Genomic DNA, 19,590 nt, shown 5'->3' on the forward strand with positions numbered 1-19,590 from the left:
ATACTGTGTCATTTAATATAAGCTGAATATCTCGCCCATTCTACTTAATTTACATGGACTAATTAAAATCTGTTTAAATATATTTATAAAAAATACATTAATGAAAAAAGCATGATGATACTTGTTTTAAGGTAAAAGCTATTACATAATGTGATAAAAATTAAATTAATATTTCTAATTCCAGAAGCAAGCATGTGTGTACACACACACACACACACACCCACCCCCCATTACCTTTTGGTAGAAGACAAAAAAGAAAAACCAGAGATCCAACTATTCATAGATGTCATACACTACCAGTAGAAAGCTGAAGGATTGCTTTTAAGTTTGTGTCATGTTGCACGAACCACCATAGGACAAATACCAGTATGTAATTAAAAACAATAGTACATACAGGATACTTAAAACACAAGCATTAGGGAGCTAGTAACTTTTCAACAGTGTCTACAACAAAATTAGACTAAAAAGTCATATTTCTTACATTTCAGTGAAAAGGTAGGACTACTTTTGCCAATACATATACAACTAAGTTACTTCAATCATACAAGCAGTGTGATTGACTACCATGGTTTTACTTGCATAAGTCAGGCTATTCACATTCAGATATTTGCAGATTCAGACCCTTAACTATCAGTCATGTATTACACAGTTTTGAGCAAGTTTTATACAGATCAGTTTTAGTGCTAACCATACCAGAGAAGCTTTCTTGGGAATTTAATCATGAAACTTTAAAAAAAAAACCCGACAACCCACATTTGTCTTAAAAAAAAATAGAATTTTTGTGCAATAAATTATTTGAAAAAATGAAAAAGCTGTTGCAAATCGTAAGGAATCAGAAATGGTTCTTCAGAACTATTTTTACTGTTAAAGGTATTGTTTTAATTTAGAGGGTGAAGCCTTCTGTTCTCTAGGGTAACAAAGTATAAAGGGGTTGTTTGCCAAGACGCACCATGTTTAAAATCCTTCTCTTTTCAAAGCTATTTACGTAAGTACTAAATATATAATTGCGCATAATGCTAAAAATAGAGTGCTAGAAGAGACAAAAGGACATATATTGATAGAAAACATTGAGGCTGAAGATGCCAAAGAGTTAATCCTACAATCTTGCATAAGATAATCAAATAAGTAACATGAAACATATTGGAGGCCTTATTAAAGATGCAAATAGAAATACTCAGTACAGAACAACAAAATAAAAGATGGGCAGAATAGTTTCAGGCTGTTTTACATAGACCAAGCCCAAGCAAACTACTAGAAATACAAGATAAAGATCTATCACTAGAGCTTGATATTGATTTAGGAGGTATTACAATAGTTAGAAAATAGTTAGAAAAGCCATCAGTAAACTCAAAAATGGGAAAGCAGCTGGGGAGGATAATGCTACTACAGAGATGATTAAAGCAAGTAACGAAACAGCCCTACAGACTTTCCTTGTGTTTATGGATAGACTATGGAATGAAGAAAAAACCCAACCCAGTGTGAGAGCGAGAGAGAGCGAGAGCGTGTTATCGCAGAAGAATCACATTACTCTCAGTTTCTGGGAAAAAGTGCAACATCAACTAGAAAGTAATAAAAGGCCCTGCAATTTAGAGCGGAACAAGCAGGTTTTAGACCACTAAGATCATGTGCAGACCATACTGCTGTTCTCAGACATATTAAAGAAAGGCATAGCAAGCATCTCGTGATAAATTTTGTAGATTTATGGAAGGCTTCTGACAGCCTACACAGAGGGTCAAAAATTATAACACTACAGAATACCAGCAAAAATAGTTAGAATCATCCAAGATCTATGTGATAATACCAAATGTGCAGACAGAGATGGTGACATCAGTCACCATGGTTTGCTGTGATGACTGGACTAAGGCAAGGGTATATTATGTCCTAACTATTTTTTGCACTTGTCTTTGACTATGTCATAAGGGAAATAACCACAGAATGCAAGGGATTTTATGGACAAACGATAAAGTACAATTGGATGACCTTGTTTTCGCTGATGACATTGTTCTGCCTTGTTCAACATATTGCTTAATGGAAGAACAGACCCAGCTTTTTGGCAGATAGAGCAAAGCAAGTCAGTTTGGTCATCAACAAGAGGAAGACAAAATATATGGCTATCAATGTCCCAAAGTATCCATTAGAGAGGATGAAAAAACACTAGAAGTAGTAAGTCATTTACCTATCTAGGAGTGATATATGCAACAATTGTGACTAGCATGCTAGATGTCAAGCAACAAATATCAAAGCAGCAAACAACTTTTATTAACTTAAAAATATTTGGAAAAGTAGCATGACTGGTACTAACACAAAAATAAGAATTTTCAACAACATCAGCATCATGTCTGTCCTCCTTTATGGAGTACAGCCATGGAAATCTACAAAAGAAATTGATACGATCAATTCAAAACAGCCCTACAGACTTTCCTTGTGTTTATGGATAGATAATAGAATGAAGAAAAAACCCAACCCAGTGTAAAAAAGAGAGAGAGCGCGCACACGTGTACGTGTTATCGCAGAAGAATCACATTACTCTCAGTTTCTGGGAAAAAGTGCATCATCAACTAGGAAGTAATAAGAGGCCCTTCAAATTAGAGAGGAACAAGCAGGTTTTAGACCACTAAGATCATGTGCAGACCATACTGCTGTTCTCAGACATATTATAGAACAAAGAATGGCATAGCAAGCATCTCATGTGATAAAGAGGGCATCCTAGAGGAATATTATGTAGAATAGAAAAAGTAGTAATCTATGAACATGACACTCAAACCCGAACAGATCAGCACAAGACTGGAAAATGGCGGAAACCAGTGGACACCTTATGCAACTGAGGGTGCAGGACAATGAAAAAGAAAAATGCTATATTACAGATAGGCAATGAGAATTAGAAAACAGTTTAAGGGAACTGGCATTTTAAGGAAAAGGTCATAATTCTTTTTGATTTTTAGACCTGTATTAATTTTCAGAGGGGGGGGGGAAGAGAGTAGGAATCTTGTCAAGAGGATGAAGTTAACTGTTTTTAAAATTACTACTCCCCCACTTTATGACACAAGTCAAGAAGTTCTAGTATTATTCACTATTGCAAGTATAAAGAATATTTACTCAAACAGGTAATATTGTATCTGATAGGAAGAGAGTAACCAACCCTTAATTTTCTTTCTATTAACAACTTCCTTTAAAATATTTATGTACTAGACTGGATAGTAACCTGGGGTGGGTGTTTGCCTTCCTCTGCAGCATGGATCATGGGTCACTTGCAGGTTTAAACTAGAATAAATGATGGATTCTCTGTAACTTGAAGTCTTTAAATCATGATGTGAGGACTTCAGTAACTCAGCTAGAGGTTATGGGTCTATTACAGGAGTGGGTGGGCGAGGTTCTGTGGCCTACAGTGTGCAGAAGGTCAAACTAGATGATCATGATGGTCCTTTTTGGCCTTAAAGTCTACGACTTTTAGGTCTGTAATAGAGTGACCAGGAGGTTGAAGTGTTCTCCGACTGGTTTTTGAAAGTTATAATTCTTGACATCTGATTTGTGTGCATTTGGCCAAACCTGACAGTCTCTATGAAAAAGAATAAATGGATACAAATCAGACGTCAAGAATTATAACATCCAAAAAACCAGTCGGAGAACACTTCAACCTCCCTGGTCACTCTATTACAGACCTAAAAGTTGCAATTATTCAACAAAAAAAACTTCAAAAACAGACTCCAATGAGAAACTGCAGAACTGGAATTAATTTGCAAAATGGACACCATTAAATTAGGCTTGAATAAAGACTGGGAGTGGATGAATCATTACACAAACTAAACTATTTCCCCATGCTAATTTTCTCCCTACTGTTACTCACACCTTCTTGTCAACTGTTTGAAATGGGCCATCCTGATTATCACTGCAAAAGTTTTTTTTCCCTCCTGCTGCTAATAGCCCACCTTAATCGATTAGTCTCATTAGAGGTGGTATGGCAACACCCATTTTTTCATGTTCTGTGTGTATTTTATCTATATCTATCTTCCTACTGTATTTTCCACTGCATGCATCTGATGAAGCGGGCTTTAGCCCACGAAAGCTTATGCTCAAATAAATTTGTTAGTCTCTAAGGTGCCACAAGTATTCCTTGTTCTTTTTGTGATTAATGTAAGTCTTGGGAAGTGTTATGACCTTCAAAGGACTCTGAAACAACGTGCAAGACAAAGTTAAGTGGGATTCCTATGAAATACTTAAGAGGGGAAGCCAACTTCTCTCCTCTGGACCCATTCTTTTGCACGCTGCACCCTGAGCAGAAACTCACTGTCTGCTGATCACCTGTTACACAAGGACAAAACCAGAGGCCTGAACTGGAGAAAAGTGCGATTCTCAGATTCATGGGTGTGCCTGTTCTGAACCAAGGCAGTTATAAATTTGTGACCACTGAAAAACTCCATGGTGGGGTCTGAAGGATTCTTCACCTGGTTTGAATCAGGAGGTAATCTCTGGTAAGTTTATTTGCATGCATGTAGTTTCTTTATTGTTTTTAATATCTTTTCTTTGTAATGATTTTACCTTAAGAATAAATATATTTGGTTAGAAAGAAAGGTATGGTAACATATTGGTGGACAATTATGTTGTTTATGGACTTTGAGAAGAAAAAGTAGGCCTGCTTAAACAATCTGACTTTACTGGAGAATTTAAAGTATAGGCCGGGAACAGTACAGCCTGAAAATACCCCAGTCATGAAGGAGAGAGGTGCATATCTCTGCCCACAGAGATGATGGCTGGGGAGTTGGACGCCTGAGAATGGGTGCCTTGCTGGCCCATGGAAGGGTGAATATTGGTTCAGTTGCTCTGAACTGGGATAGAGCGATAGTCTTTGAGCTCTTAAGTTCAGATCCAATAGGCTTTGTTGCTAAGGTCTCCTGTAGCAGAATTGCCTGTAGTGTGTTCTGCCACTCCTTTCTCGTTCTTGGAATAAATGTAGAGCATTTGAAGGAAAGTACCCCTCTTCTAGACAGACAAGGCATCTGGTATGTGCACTGGATGCTGGAAAAACAGGCAGGAAGCACATCTCTTAAAGCCTGACTTAGTCTTTGGATCAACCATCTCAGAACCAAAGAAAATTTTGACTAAAATCTTTCCTTGGCTATATACCAATTAATCCTATACTAAAAAATCCTAATAGTGTTATCTAAGCTAGACACTGAAGACTGATCCGGATTTACCCCAGACTGGTTCTACCCCATCAGCTATTCATGGCTGAAAGGAACCGAGGCAGCTGGAGCACTGTGACCCAGGGACCTCTTGGTGCCAACTGGCAGAGCGCACAGGGGTGTATAAGGGCTACAGGGATTCCTTGAGTCTGGCATCTACATACAAGTTTGCCAAAAAGAGTGTCATGTAAGGTCTCTACTGAAAACCTGTGTCATACTGGTCATCATAATCATTGCAAAATGTATGTAAGAATAGTATGTAAGGAGTTATGAACATTCACTGACAATATGGTCCCAATGCAATCCTCAGTGGAATACAATAGGGACTATCACTTAAACAACAACAAAGAATGTAGACCAAAGGACTGGGGGACTCTATCCTGGGAAGCAGAGACTCTGAAGATGATTTGGGAACGCTGGAGGGTAATCATCTGAATATGAGCTCCCAGTGTGACGCTGTGGTCAAAAGGGCTAATGGAATCCTGGTATGTAGAAACAGGGGGATCTCTGTGGGTATAGGGAGATATTACCACTGTATTTGGCATTGGTACAACTGTTACTGGAATATTATGTCCAGTTTTGAGGTCCACAGTTCAAGAAGAACATTGATAAAGTGGCAAGGATTCAGCAAAGAGCAACAAGAATGATTATAGGATTAGAAAACATGCCTTATGATTGAGCTCTTTGAGTCTATTTAGTTTAGCAAATAGTTTGAGCACAGGCTGAGTATCTATATACGGAACAAGAAATTGGTAATGGGCTCTTCAGTTTAGACAAAGGTATTACAAGATCCAATGGCTGGAAGTTGAAGCTAGACAAGTTCAGACTAGAAATAAGGTGAACATTTTAAATAATGAGTGTAATTAACCACTGCAACAATTAAGCAGATCATCTGGTGGATTCCACTATCCCTGGCAATTTTTAAAATCAAGATTAGATTCTTTTTTAAAACATATGCTCTAGTTCAAACAGTAATTAATTCAGGAAAGTTCTATGCCCTTTGTTATGTAGAAGACTAGATGATCACAGTGGTCCCATCTGTCCTTATCTATGAACCACAACCTTAACTTTGCACCCGTACAGATGCTAGCTTTCCACTACCCACCTTATCAAAGTCTGCCCTCAAAACACTATTAGTTGTGGATGTCTGATTTAGTAATTTGGTGCTGGGAAGGGGTTTTGTGGTGATGATGGTGACAGAAAGATGGCATCCCTCTGGAGCAGAATTAAGATTGTGGTAAAGCTAGTTGTAGTAGTGAAGTGTTGTGTGTGGATTACTAGAGGGTATATTTTAGCATTATGTTTCCTTGCTTTTGTGGTCCTATGTCAGGTATAATATGTGTTTAGCAGCTTTGTCTGTAACAAAGATTTGTTAATATACAGCTGAGGTAAAAATTAACTAATGTGATCAACCACTGATACCAACTTCTTTGTTAGGATTGTAATTATAAAAGTGTATTTAGACATCAGCTTTTGAAGAGAAATTACCAATAACTAGCGACAGCTTTATTTCAATGGTATTATCTTGCAAAATATAAGATTATGACTGAGATGTTCAGATTTATCTTTTAGTTAGACCTATATCAGACTCATTGCAAGTTTCAGATAAATAATGAAAGTCTGTCCAACTAAACAAAGTTTCACACTAATGGTGGGGGAAATTATTTTATTATTCTAGAAATTATACCATCAGATATATAATTTTTAACATAAAAGGTTTAATATATTAGCACTATACTGTCATTTCATTGTTCCCCAAATTAGTTAATTTTGTATTTTTAAATTAAAATTGGTAAAATGTGATCTATATATTATAGATATGGAACTGCTGCACAAGAAAAAGAAGGGCATGTGAGTTAATGAAGTGCCTGCCTGGTCTTTACTATTTAAGCAACAGCAAAGTTGGATGTTTACTGGAAATGAATGACATGCAGGGTGAAGTTGACTACCCAAGGCCATTGAAACTTAAATGGTGATTTGTCAAGAAGTACCTTACAAGTCTGTTGATATTAAAATACTTTTTGAGTCATGAGTTTGGTTTTGTGTACGATACCACAGATTTGAGTCATGTACTTTATTTTACATAAATAATGTAAAATTACATAAATTTCTCATTTAGAGAAAATTTAAGCCCAGTACAACAGCTAGATTTTTATCTTTCCCCAGACAGCCTATTGAAGACAAGGCACAAAATCCATGTTGGCGGAAAGACAGAATTTAGTTTATGTTCTTATGCCCTGACTGGTTGCAAAATTCACAGTTTGCTGAGCTGCCAAGAAACATCTGATTCTAGTTGCATATTAACTGAAGAATGAGAAGCAATCAGCTAAAGGAGCAGTCCAGAATGCCCATGATGATGGTGCCCCCCCCATTACTTTTAAATCCACTTACCCAGGAATATGGAAGGCCTGGGTTCAAATCCCCCACTGCCTGATGAGGAACAGGGATTTTAACTTGGGTCTCCCAGACCACTCTGAAGAGAACCTTAGCTGGTGGGCTATGAGATATTCTGGTGTGGGTCTTTCAATCTCTCCTGTTGTAGCTGTTTCACTGTGTATAAGTAATTGAGTAGTCATTGGAGCAGGGACTTGAACTCTGGTCTCCCACATCCTGGTGAGTGCCCTAAGCACCAAGAATTCTCATTCTTTTTCCGTGGCCCAGTGTCTATTCAGCCAGTCATTCTGAATGTTTGTGTGGGTATCAAACACAGCAAGAGTGGAATGAAATATTTTTAAAATAAGAAAACGAATTTGTAAAACCACAAACAGTACTGGAACTCAGGAACAGATGATGTATCTGAAGCTACTTTTTTAGTTGATGATATTTCAAGTTGTTAGGGTCCCTGTAAAAATGTAAAAATATACTGTATTCATGGTGTAAGTTGTGTATTTTTTCTTCAGATCAGTCAAACAAACAAAAAAAAAGTGTTCCTTTTCTATGTCGGAGCACATGAGTGTTTTAAGCTACCTATTTTTTGGGGGGGGGGGGGGGGGGGGGGAGGGGGAAGAGAAGAGGTAGAAGGGGAGACAGGAGGAGAAGTAGCGGGGAAGGTACAGCAAGATTGCTCCCTAATATAAAGACAAGTTATCCAGAACTCTTGAACCTCCCTTGAATTAAAGGGTCCAGGATAAAGCTCAAACCAAAGAAGATCAAAAAAGTTTAGCAAAACTAAATAAGCCTCCTAAAAAGCTGCTACAATTATGCCTAACACACAACTGCTTCAGGGTTAAAACAAGAACAAGAACAGAAACTTATTTTCTTTAGATAAGTTTTAAACTGCAGCTTTCATTTCAGGTAGTTACTTCAACAATATACAGCTGAATATACTATTAGGTCAAATCTTCTTACCCAACCCTATAGGAAGTAGGGTCTCCAAAATTTCCCCACTATCAAACTTAAAGAATCTGCTAGCTACTGTAGGTTAATTTGTTACTACTGTATTATATATTGTATGAGAGCAATTTGAAGTTTAGTTTTTCTAAAATACATGGATGCACTAGAGTTTTGTGAAGAAAAATAGTAAATAGCTTTAATAAAAAGTATATTAAACTAATGAATATTTGCAACATAAGCACTTTGAATGGACTTTACTAACAAGATAAGGCAAAAGTTTTGGCCCTTCAGTTCTCAACTTACTTCTGGGGGAATTCTGTGCCAAAAAATTAAAGTTTTACACAAAATATTTTAAAATTCTGCATATTTTTTGTCAAAACAAAACAATATAATCACACCTGTTTCAATTATTTTGGTAATTTATTTCAAAATACCTGTCAGCAAGTAGGTCTGTAACAATACAGACAACTAAAAAGATTCCCTGAATGTTTTTGACAAATAGATTCCTTACTAGCATATTAATACAGAACTCTGAGTAATTCACTTTAAACTACAAGACAGAAACATATTTCCTGCACCCCTCAGAAGCAGTGTAAAGGCTTGGGTGAGTTGGTGTAATGGAGGAGCTGAGGAAAAGGGAAGTAATTGGTGGGAAGGAGCCTGGCTGTGAACCTGGAAGGTTGTTGGACATGGGTGGGAGAAGTATGGAACAGGTTTTTTGGAGGTGATTGGGGTGGGACTGTTAGGGAGCCTCCCCCATGCAGCTCCTGGCTGATCCCTTAGCCTCCCTCATTCAGTCAAGCACATCTGCCCCGCCCCATGTGTCCTTGCATCCCCATTCAGCCACATCCATCCCTGAATTCCCCTCCCCCATTCTTGCACCCCCCATTCAGACACCCCATCCCCATGTGTCCCTGCACTTCCAATCCCACTCAGCTCCTAGCTCAATGCTGTCAACCCACTAGCTTCTGTGCTCCTGCCCTAGTCTGTCCCCCCCACAACCACTAGCCCTTCTGAACTCCAGTCTATGTAATCCCCTAGCAGCCCCATGTGCCCTACTTTTTCCATCCCCCCATATCCCATGTCTCTTCACCTGGCCCCATGGTCACGGCACTCTCCTCTCTACTGAGCCAACTGCCTGCTCTTCTGGTACTACAGCAGCCCCTGGTGGGCAAAACGTGTAACTGCTGTGCATCTCCAGCAGAATGTATTTTTTGTGGAGAAAAAATCTGCAGGGGACATGAATTCTGTGCAGTGGCACAGAATTCCCCCAGGAGTACCATCTTTATTATTCTGTACACCAGCTGAAATCTTGAGAAAGAGAATAAATAGGTTGTGTACATGTACGATAAATACAAGACCAGATTTTTAGGCACTCACACATTTGCTTCACTCCTTATGCATGCAAATATCCAATATACATGCACAATATGGCCACTTCAGAATCTAGCTCTTTACATATTGCAAATATCTGATTTGTACACACATCTGGCATTGTATTTACCTATGCAACTTATGCACAAGCAAATAAATGCACATGCTTAACTTTAAACAGATAAGCCATATGAACCAGATTTTTGAAGATCTATTGATGCCTTAAGTACTCTTTGGGGAAAAAATATTTTATGTAGACACCATTCTTGGTTACCAAAATTTTTATTTTTTTATCTTCTGCCTCTTAATTGTTTGTCAAACTTGTATGAACACAAAATTCTCTATTTACCAATTTGTTCATGATGTTTATTCCATGTCTCGCCTGACATGAGCAATTAACACATGGAGGGAGGCCTCATTTCTCGGACAAAATTAGGGTAGTAAACAGATCTTTAGGCTGAAAACAGAACATTTCTACTAAATAAGATAAGTAAACAGGTCAGGAGGTTAAAAAGATAGAATGTCTGAGCCAGCTAAGATAAGAGGGAGAACCCCCAAGGACCCATTTACTAACAAAGGACAAGAAAGTTAGGAATGTAGAGATGAGGTAAAGAATAGGGTGAGCGTGGACTATGCATGGACAGAGCATGCTACACAAGGAATGGTTCCTGCAATGTAAAATGTTTGATGCAATGCACAGTAAATGCAATGTAATGTGTAAACATATATAAAGCAAGAAGTCTTCTGTATAACTTGGATGTATGGAAAGCCCTGTACCCACCCGCTACATTTAAGTCTGATCAACTCAGCGTAGCTTGCTGTATGCCAAATCAAGGAATCTGAGTGACAAAATCTGGTGTTAAACTGAGTTTTTTGGATCCCAAAAAAATGGATGAATTATTCTCCCAGAACTGGACAAGGTGTTCTGGATAAGTCGCATGGAAAAGGTCTCTGAAGGAATCCCAACAATGCCTCACCTGAAAGCATGATAACACAGCTAATTCCTAAGCAGCAATTAAGTCACAGGCAACACATGACTCAAATGGTGAGCAAATAATTGGAACAGACGTCAATTAGTTCCCTGTTATATTTCATACAATTTTTTTCTAGTAAAACACAAGAGAAGGGGAATGCATAATATATGCAATGTATAAGCAGTTCCAAGTTTTCAGTGAGGAACCAGTTGGTATGTAATCATCTTCCTGTGGCAGCAACTGTACTATTTTCATTTATAGCAGCTAACCCACAGAACACAGATCATTGATCAAATTGAAGTTTGAGATTACAACTTGCAAAGGTTTTAATGCATTTACCACTGAAACATTCATAATTCCAGCAGTTCTTTTCAAAACTAAAAAAGGTAACTTACCTTGTCCTTTTTCAAGAAATATAATTTTTGATTCTGGAAGAAAATTAGATCCAGTCATAACCATTTCATGGCCTCCATTTACGGAACAACTGTTGATGCTGTATTTTTCTATCTGAGGAAGTTCTTGAGCAGATCGCTGAGCTATTTTTTAAAAAGGGTTGAAAAAGGAAAAAATGTTTAACTACTTTCATATATTGAGTGAAACTGAAATTACTAAATGAAGGCCGATATAGTAAGCAATCACGAAACGTCACAACAGGTTAACTGCATACATTGGATTAATTTTTCAGTTTAGTGAAATCTGTTTAAAGTATTTCTGAATTATTTTAAGGTCAAAATAATTATTACCAAAAGCTACTTAAGATTCTTTATATGACCCATTTTGGTATTCCCACACCTGTAGTTTACAAATGAATACCACAAAGAACTTGAACTGTTGAATTAGAAACACTTCTACTTAGAGCATGTCTACACTTACCTACCGAGCAATTGATCCAGCAGGGGGTCGATTTATCTCGTCTAGTGAAGACGCGAGAAATCGACCGCCAAGCGCTCTCTCGTCGACTGGAGCAAGAGAGGCCAGGCGGAGTCCACTGGCGTGAGAGGCGCAGGTGGAGTCGATGGGGGAGCATCAGCAGTCGACTTACCACAGTGTCTTCACTGTGGTAAGTAGATCTAAGTACGTTGACTTCAGCTATGTTATTAACGTAGACGAAGTTGCGTAACTTAGATCGACCCCTCCCCACCCCCCAGTGTAGACCAGAGGTTAGTCTCTAGTAAGCATGTAGAATCTGCCAACTGAAACCATTAATTAGCTTTTTTCCAAAAATAAATGCTTTGACTTTTAAATATATAAATTATAAAGTATTATGTTACATAAAACCCAAAATGAATACTGATGCTCTTATGTAGAAAGATGATTGTTTATTACTTTTTACATGAAAAAGGCCATTAAGTACAAATTTTGCTCTTCCCAAATTTACCCTTATTTTACGTTAATCTCTTTAACCACACAATTTAGCATACTGAAAAGCTTTTAAGAAATTTTTAATACTTTAATTTTACATTTAAATCTACAATGTTCCAACTACTCTAAGTATCTTCAGTTAGTAATAGATAGGTTTTACAGTAAATGCACACAGTTTCAAAAATAATTTCAGAGCCATAATATTCCAGTGGATTCTTCTGCCTAAAATTCTATTGACACATGGAAAAGAAAGCTATTGCAACTGTAATTAAGAGATTTTAAATGTGTGTAAGAGACTAATTGTTACAAAACTTACAGCATTCAACAGGTATGGAAGCGATCTGTAGAGACAACACTTTTCCACTAGGCTGTGGGATATGAACACGGAACACAAGTCGCACTCTGGTATTCTTTCTTCCAATATCTGTCTCTCCTTTACGGAGCTCTATATCTGAATTGCGGAGTTTCAAAATACCTGCACAATCAATACTGAAGGATAAAGGGAGGAGAAGGGTTAGAAGACAAATGGAGGAAAAGAAGTCAAGTATTACTAATGGATCAAAAACGTATCCTAAAGGTCTCAGTTTAACCGTCTTGGTTAAACTAGAACTAAAAATAACTCTTAATTTTGCTCAGTGCTACTAACTTGGATAGATGCTACTAAGATGCTTTAAATTAGGGCAAAAAAGGAAACTATGGATTTCAGCTGTAAAGTTATATTTTGGGAACTTATATCCCCTGTCATTTTGGCTTTTTAAAAGTAAAAGATCAATTATTTGTATTACATTAGTGCCTTCCTGATGACAGTTTTGAAACATGTCACTCAGAAGTGTAACCATGTACAATTCTGCATGGGAAACAGTGTCATAAAATGGCCAAACCTGCAACCAACTGGCCTAACAAAACTCTTTCTGAAATTCCAAAATAGCAATTATTGTTTATTTGGGACAACGGTTATGTAGTCAACTAAATAATAGGGCGACAGAGACTGCATAGCACTGTTATGGGACAACAACTACGGAAGACTAGAGAAGGCATTTTATGGAAATTTTCAAATAAAGTTATACACATTAAAACCATAACTAAGCAAACTCTGTGGCTGCATTATATGGTAGTCCACATTTTTCTTCTAAAAACCCCACATTAAAAAAAAAAAAAGTATTCTTACTCATACTGAAAATTATACACGTTTAGCCAAATCAGCATATATGCTGAACTTGATTCATGTAAGAAATAACAATTTATGGTGCTCACTTGGCTTCTAAGTAGTATGGTGTAGCATTTTAGATGGGATGACAGGTTCCCCCTTTGTTCATTAAAATAATACATAATCATTCCATTTCAGATTTTGCACAGAGGTCTGAAGTTAGGATAATAATCCAACTACAGGTAGCAAAAAGCATTTTTTTTAAAAAGCTTGTTGGCAGAAAAAAACCCCAGACACTACATATAGTACACAATTAAAAATCAAAGCAATTAAGGCTATGTCAAGTTACCTTAAAAAAATAAATACACCATTTTCAACCTTGTATTGTTTTGAAAGGAATACACAAAATGATTAACTTGCTAGTTTGGGAGAAATGCTGCTACACACCTGGCAGACATATTATTTTCAGGAAGAAGTGGAATTTCCAGTACTTTTGTGCTGGCAATTATTATCTCTTGGCTAGCAGTAGCAACTGTTTTCCCAGTGATTCGGTGCACCTGGTAGAAAGCATGAGGTCGTAAGTAGCGATCATCTGCTGTTCCAATGAACATCTGTAGGTTTACTGGCTTCTCACTGTAGCCTATGAGCTGATAAAAAAAAAAAAATAGAATTCTAAAACTTTAACTGGATTTTATGGTGTTTGTATTTGAGTCAAATTACATTTTTATTTGTATATATAAACACAATTATAAAAGGAAAAATATTATGCTATTAATGTTTATTCACAGACCTTGAAACTTTTTCAGCCTCTGATGTGGCATGACAAACAATTCTACAAGCAGCAAACCATGTGTAAATTGCTTGTCCCTCAAGACAGATTAGAAGAACAAATATTACAAAGAAGTTTGTTAGGGCCTGTCTACACTGACACACTCTAGAAAATTAATCCAAATTAACCAAAGTGTGAATTAAAAGTGGATTAGTTAAATCGCACTAAACCCCCGCGTGGACATTTTTATTCAGAATTAAATTAGCCTTAATTCATTTCCAAAATGAAATAAACGAAGTCAATTAAGGCCTCTGCAATTCTGAATAAGTGCATAAACCACATTAAACACCTGTGTGTAACTAATCCACTTTAAATTCACACCTTTAGTTAATCTGGATTAATTTTCCTGAGTGTCCCCATGTAGACAAAACCTTAGAATGAATGGGAGGAGTTAAACCTCCTTAATTCATTTTGAATTTTCTTAATTTTTTTTAAGAAGCAAAATTATGATTTTGGAGTTTCCTCAGTTTAATAGTTTATTAATGAGTTGCTACAACTTTTGAATTTTAAAAGCAAATAAAATTTTTCATGATTATGAATTAGTATTGTCAAAATTATCCTATTATTTCCATAGCAGAAAATGCACAATTAAACAGTTGGAAGCTTAAAACTAAATGGTTTCAAAGTTAGATATTTCAAATAATTGAAGCTATTCCAACAAGCCAGAATTTTATCATTTTCCCTACGTAACTTCTATACCAAAGACACACTGTTCTTAGCATTTCATTTTTAAAAAATTGATTCAATATTATAAAGAAGTTTATTTTCATTAACTTATCTAATTCTGCAACATGTATTAGTAAACATATGCATAAAAGATTTAACTGTGAAGGGAAGTTGACAATTGTACGTTTTCAAGCACAGACATACAATTTAAAGTAGTAAATTCTTCCTGTATAACTTTCTTTCTATTTGCAATTGCAATGACAGCTAATAATTTAGAAGTTAAAACCAATTTTTGTTGCATATAGTTGCCACATTTAGGAAAAAAAACAAAAGTGTTTTCTCCAAAGGTTAAATTTACTACTTTCATCAGTAATAAGCAAAACTTGTGTTCTTTGGAAATGTAACCACAAGCATCAACCCCATTCTTTTGTTGTAGTGCCTGAAAAAATTAGGAACCTGAATTCAAAGAGTTAGCCATATTTAAAAAAAAAAAAAAAAAAAAAAAAAAAAGACCTGGACTCTAAACCTAAACAAAGTTTAAATTAAGAAAGCGACCAAAAAATCTGGAGAAATTATAGCATTGCACTACCTCAAACAAAATTTTAATCCTTATGGCAGTAGTTCTCGGCTTTTTTCTACAACATTCCCGCATCCAACAAAAAATCCTCCTCTCATTTAGCTAGAACCTCCCCTCCATTTAGCAATATAGCAGAAACAGCACCTATATACAAATTCCATTAGATTTACAGTTCCCAAATTGAACTGTGGTCATATTACATCTTGTGTCTCAGAGTACTAATCGGTTTCACAATTATGAGGCCGTTATTCATACTGACACAAAATATGGTGCCTGGAGGACTTCCATGTTTACAGAATTGACATTTAATAAGACTGATTTTGAAAACCCATAAGCTTTTGTATGAAAAATTCAATAGGTTTATTTCTTGGTTTCCAAATGGCTCAGTGCTTCCTTGTAATGGGAGTATGTATGTCTGATAATCCTCTGCCAGCAATCACTACTCCTTTAAAGTAGTATAGTAGCTGTCAAGCATTCTGGCGTGTGTTTTGATAGGAGTCCGCCGTAGGGAAAAGTTAGGCTTCATGCACAGAAGAGGGAAGAAAGGAAGGTTGGTTGCTACCTGGCTGTGTGGAAGAGTTCTGGAAGCATGTATTGTAAATTTAATTTCCCTTTGTGGGGAAAACAGCCCAAGAGACAATTGCAGGCAGGTCTGGCAGGGAGACAAAAAGTGCTGTGTAACTGGCTACAGGAAAATGGCAAATTCCATGGGAGGAAAGAGAAGGTTACTCACCTTGTGCAGTAACTGAGGTTCTTTGAGATGGTTGTCCATGTGGGTCCTCTACTTCAGGTGTCTTGACACCCTATGCTTGTAATTGGAGATTTGTGGTAGCAGTCCGCAGTTGGACTGCGCACGTGCCATAGCAGTTTCAGGCCATTCAAAAGGTTACGTAGCGGGGCGGAGCCAACTGTCCCCCTGTTCCTTCTCTACCCAGAGAATCTACATGAAACTCCGAAGTAGAGGTGAGGAGGAAAAGTAGTGGAGCATCCACAGTGACAACCATCTCTCAAAGAACCTCAGTTACTGCACAAGGTGGATAACCTTCTCTTCTTTGAGGAGTGTCCCTGTGGGTGCTCCACTTTAGGTGACTATTGAGCAGTGTCCATCAGTGGAGGGGAGGGGCTTCAGAGTTGCGTTAATGACAGTGGATAACACTGTGAGCCCAAATTGAACACCTGATGCAGATTGTTGCTCTAGAGAATAGTGTTTAGTAAATGTATGGACTGATGTCTACTCTGCAAATATCAGTGATAGTGACACTGTTGAGAAAGGCCAAGGATATTGCCTGTGCTCTGGTGGAGTGTGTGCAAACTTCCACTGGAGGATGTAGATTGTTGTTTTTGTAGCACAAATGGATACATCCTGATATCTATTTGGATAGTCTCTGTTTTGAGATGGTTTGACCCCCGAATACTCTGTTGTGGAAACAAACAGTCTCTGATTTTCTAAAAGTTTTTGTTCTGTGAACATCCAATGTGTGGAGTGAGGCCTGCCTCCCTCTCGTCCGCATGTGGGGAGGAACTTGGGATGCGGTCGTAGGGTTACTTTATCTTTAAAAAAATGTTGTATAAGGTGGGTGTTCCATTAGGGCACCTAATTCTCCCACTTGTTTGGCAGATGTGATGACATTGAGGAAAGCCATCTTTATGGATAAGTGCAAAAAAGAGCAGGTTGCAAGGGGTTCAAACAGCTTTTTGATGAGTCTGCGTAGAACAAGGTTGAGGTCCCACATGAGTGTGGGGCTTTTTATTGTGGGATAAGTGTTTTCAATGCCTTTATGGAAGTGTTTAATGGTTGGGTGAACATATACAGTGACCCCCATCCACCTTGTTGGGGAAGGAGGTAATAGCAGCCAAGTGTACTCTGATGGAGCTTGTGGATAGCCCCAATTTTTAAAGTCCTAGTATATAGCCCAGGATCCTCGGTAGGGGAGACTATTGTGGTAAGAGCTGTTTATCATGGCACCAGGTGCAGAATTGTTTCCACTTATGGATATATGTCTTTCTTGTACTTGGTCTCCGACTGTTCAGTAATGTATCTTACTTCCTCAGAACAGGCCTCCTTGTCCGCAGTCAGCCATGGAGTAACCAGGCCTTGAGGTGGAGTACTGCGAGGTTGGGATGACGGATGTGCCCACATCTTGAGATAGAAGGTACTCCAGGTACTTAGTGAGGTACTAAGGGAAGGGTTCGAGGTGGTTTCACTGCAGTCTGAAGCAGGTATGGGAACCATGTTTGTCTGGCCACATAAGTACTATAAGAATGACCGTGGATTTGTCCTGTTTGATCTTGCGAATTACTCTGCTTAGGAGTGGGGTCAGAGGAATTGCATACATCAGTGGTGCCTCCCATTTTATGAGGTGAGCGTTGCCTAGGGTGTGGTGTCTCAATCCCACCCTGGAGCAATATTGTGGGCACTTGGTCTTCTGAGCTGTTGCAAATAGATCTATAGTAGGAAACCCCCATAGTTAGAATATGGGCTTGAGAATTCCGGGATCCATCGGCCATTCATGGGTTTGTGAGAAGCCCCTGCTCAGGACATCTGCTCTTGTATTCTGACATCCTGGAAGATAGGATGTAGATCTCTGTTGTTGGTGATGCACCAATTCCAAAGTCGTATCACCTCTGTACATAGGGAGTATGATCATTCTACCCCCGGGTGGTTTATGTAAAACATGCATGCTATATTGTCAGTGAGGATCTTGATGGCATTGTTCTTATTTAGAGGGAGAAAGTGGTTGCATGCATTTCGGACTACCCTTAGCTCCAGTAAGTTTATATACAGGTTGGACTCTGCTGGGAACCAGCGGCCTTGGACTGTATTGTTGAGTAGGTGTGCCGCCAGCCCTATGAGGGAAGTGCCCGTCGGGATTGTCATGGTTGGAGTTTTGTTGGAAAGGGACTCCTCCTGGACAGACGTTCTTCGGTTGTGTCCACCATGTTAGAGAGTCTTTTACTCTGTGTGGCATTGCGAGGTGTCTGTTGAGAGAGTGTCTGTGCAGCACATATACTGTTCGAAGCCAGGCCTGCAAGCATCTCAGGTGGAGTCTGGCATGTTTGATAAACTTTGTTGCTGACATATGCCCCAAGAGATGTAAACACATTCTATTGGTTGTCTGTGGGCTATCAATCACCGTTGAAATTGGATTGACTAGGGTAAGGAAGTTGTTGGGGTAGTGTTGCTATTGCTGTTAGACAGTTGAGACGGGCTCCTATTAATTCCAACTTTTGTATAGGAACCACTGTGGACTTCTGCACATTTATCTGCAACCCTCGGTTTGTGAAAAGAGTTACCATGCTCTGGATGGCATTTATTGCTTCTTGCAGTGTTGGTGCCCTTATGAGGCAGTTGTCAAAGTATGGAAATATCATTACTCCGTGTCTGCGGAGGTAAGCTGCAATGACAGCAAGAACTTTGTAGAAGATCCTCGGAGCAGTGGACAGGCTGAAAGGTAGTACTCTGTTTTGGAATGCTGTTTCCCTAGGGTGAATCTCTGGAATCTTCTGTGTGGCCAGTGTATAGTAATATGAAAATATTCATCTTGGAGGTCGAGGGCCGAGAGCCAATCTCCCTTCTCTAGGGCCAGAATTATTGTGCTTAGAGTCACCATTTTGAAATGTTGTGTTCTTACAAATTTGTTGAGTTTGCGTAGATCCGTGATGGATCGTCACCCACCGGGGCTGAGGATTTAGAGCTGTGCGGCATAGGTACAGCAGGTGGCACCATTGTACTGCTTAGTGCAGAGGTTTTCAGCAGCTCCATGGGTGCCAAGCTATAAGGTTTCACTTTACTGTGTGAACCTCCCTTTGAGCTTGGCTGCATAGGGTCTTTAGCTCTTCAGGAACTCTTGGTATTGGATGTTTCCGGTGCCTCGCGGTCCAGCAAATCTTGGTACCGTCAGTACTGGGGCAGATTTTTCAGTTGGAGATGGTTTCTTTTAGGCACTTCTTGGTGTGGGGACTGCTTTTTGGTAGCCTTTGTTGGAACAGGCTCCTTGCCAGCCGTTGTTGGAGCAGAACCCCTGTCAGAGGCTGCCACTGGTGACCATTGGTGAGGGGGTGTCCTGGATGCAAGATCAGAGACTCGCCTGAGGGATTTCTCCATCATGAGGAACTTCAGCTGGAGATCTCTGGCTTTCCTTGCCCTG

At 38.5% G+C, this 19,590-nt stretch overlaps 1 protein-coding gene across 8 annotated transcripts in view; it reads right to left on the bottom strand.

Moving 5' to 3' along the window:
• NFATC3 (nuclear factor of activated T cells 3) overlaps window positions 1–19,590 on the bottom strand; it is a 148,238-nt gene that overhangs the window by 39,154 nt on the left and 89,494 nt on the right. For all 8 annotated transcript variants that reach the window (XM_065567595.1, XM_042852298.2, XM_024104092.3 and 5 more), the window contains 3 exons: window positions 13,818–14,017; window positions 12,540–12,712; window positions 11,257–11,397 (listed from right to left, as the gene is read on the bottom strand). In XM_065567595.1, coding sequence (XP_065423667.1) covers window positions 11,257–11,397; window positions 12,540–12,712; window positions 13,818–14,017 — 514 coding nt within the window. The remainder of the gene's footprint in view (window positions 1–11,256; window positions 11,398–12,539; window positions 12,713–13,817; window positions 14,018–19,590) is intronic.

Source organism: Chrysemys picta, chromosome 14 (genome assembly GCF_011386835.1).
Source record: "Chrysemys picta bellii isolate R12L10 chromosome 14, ASM1138683v2, whole genome shotgun sequence".
Classification (NCBI taxonomy): domain Eukaryota; kingdom Metazoa; phylum Chordata; order Testudines; family Emydidae; genus Chrysemys; species Chrysemys picta.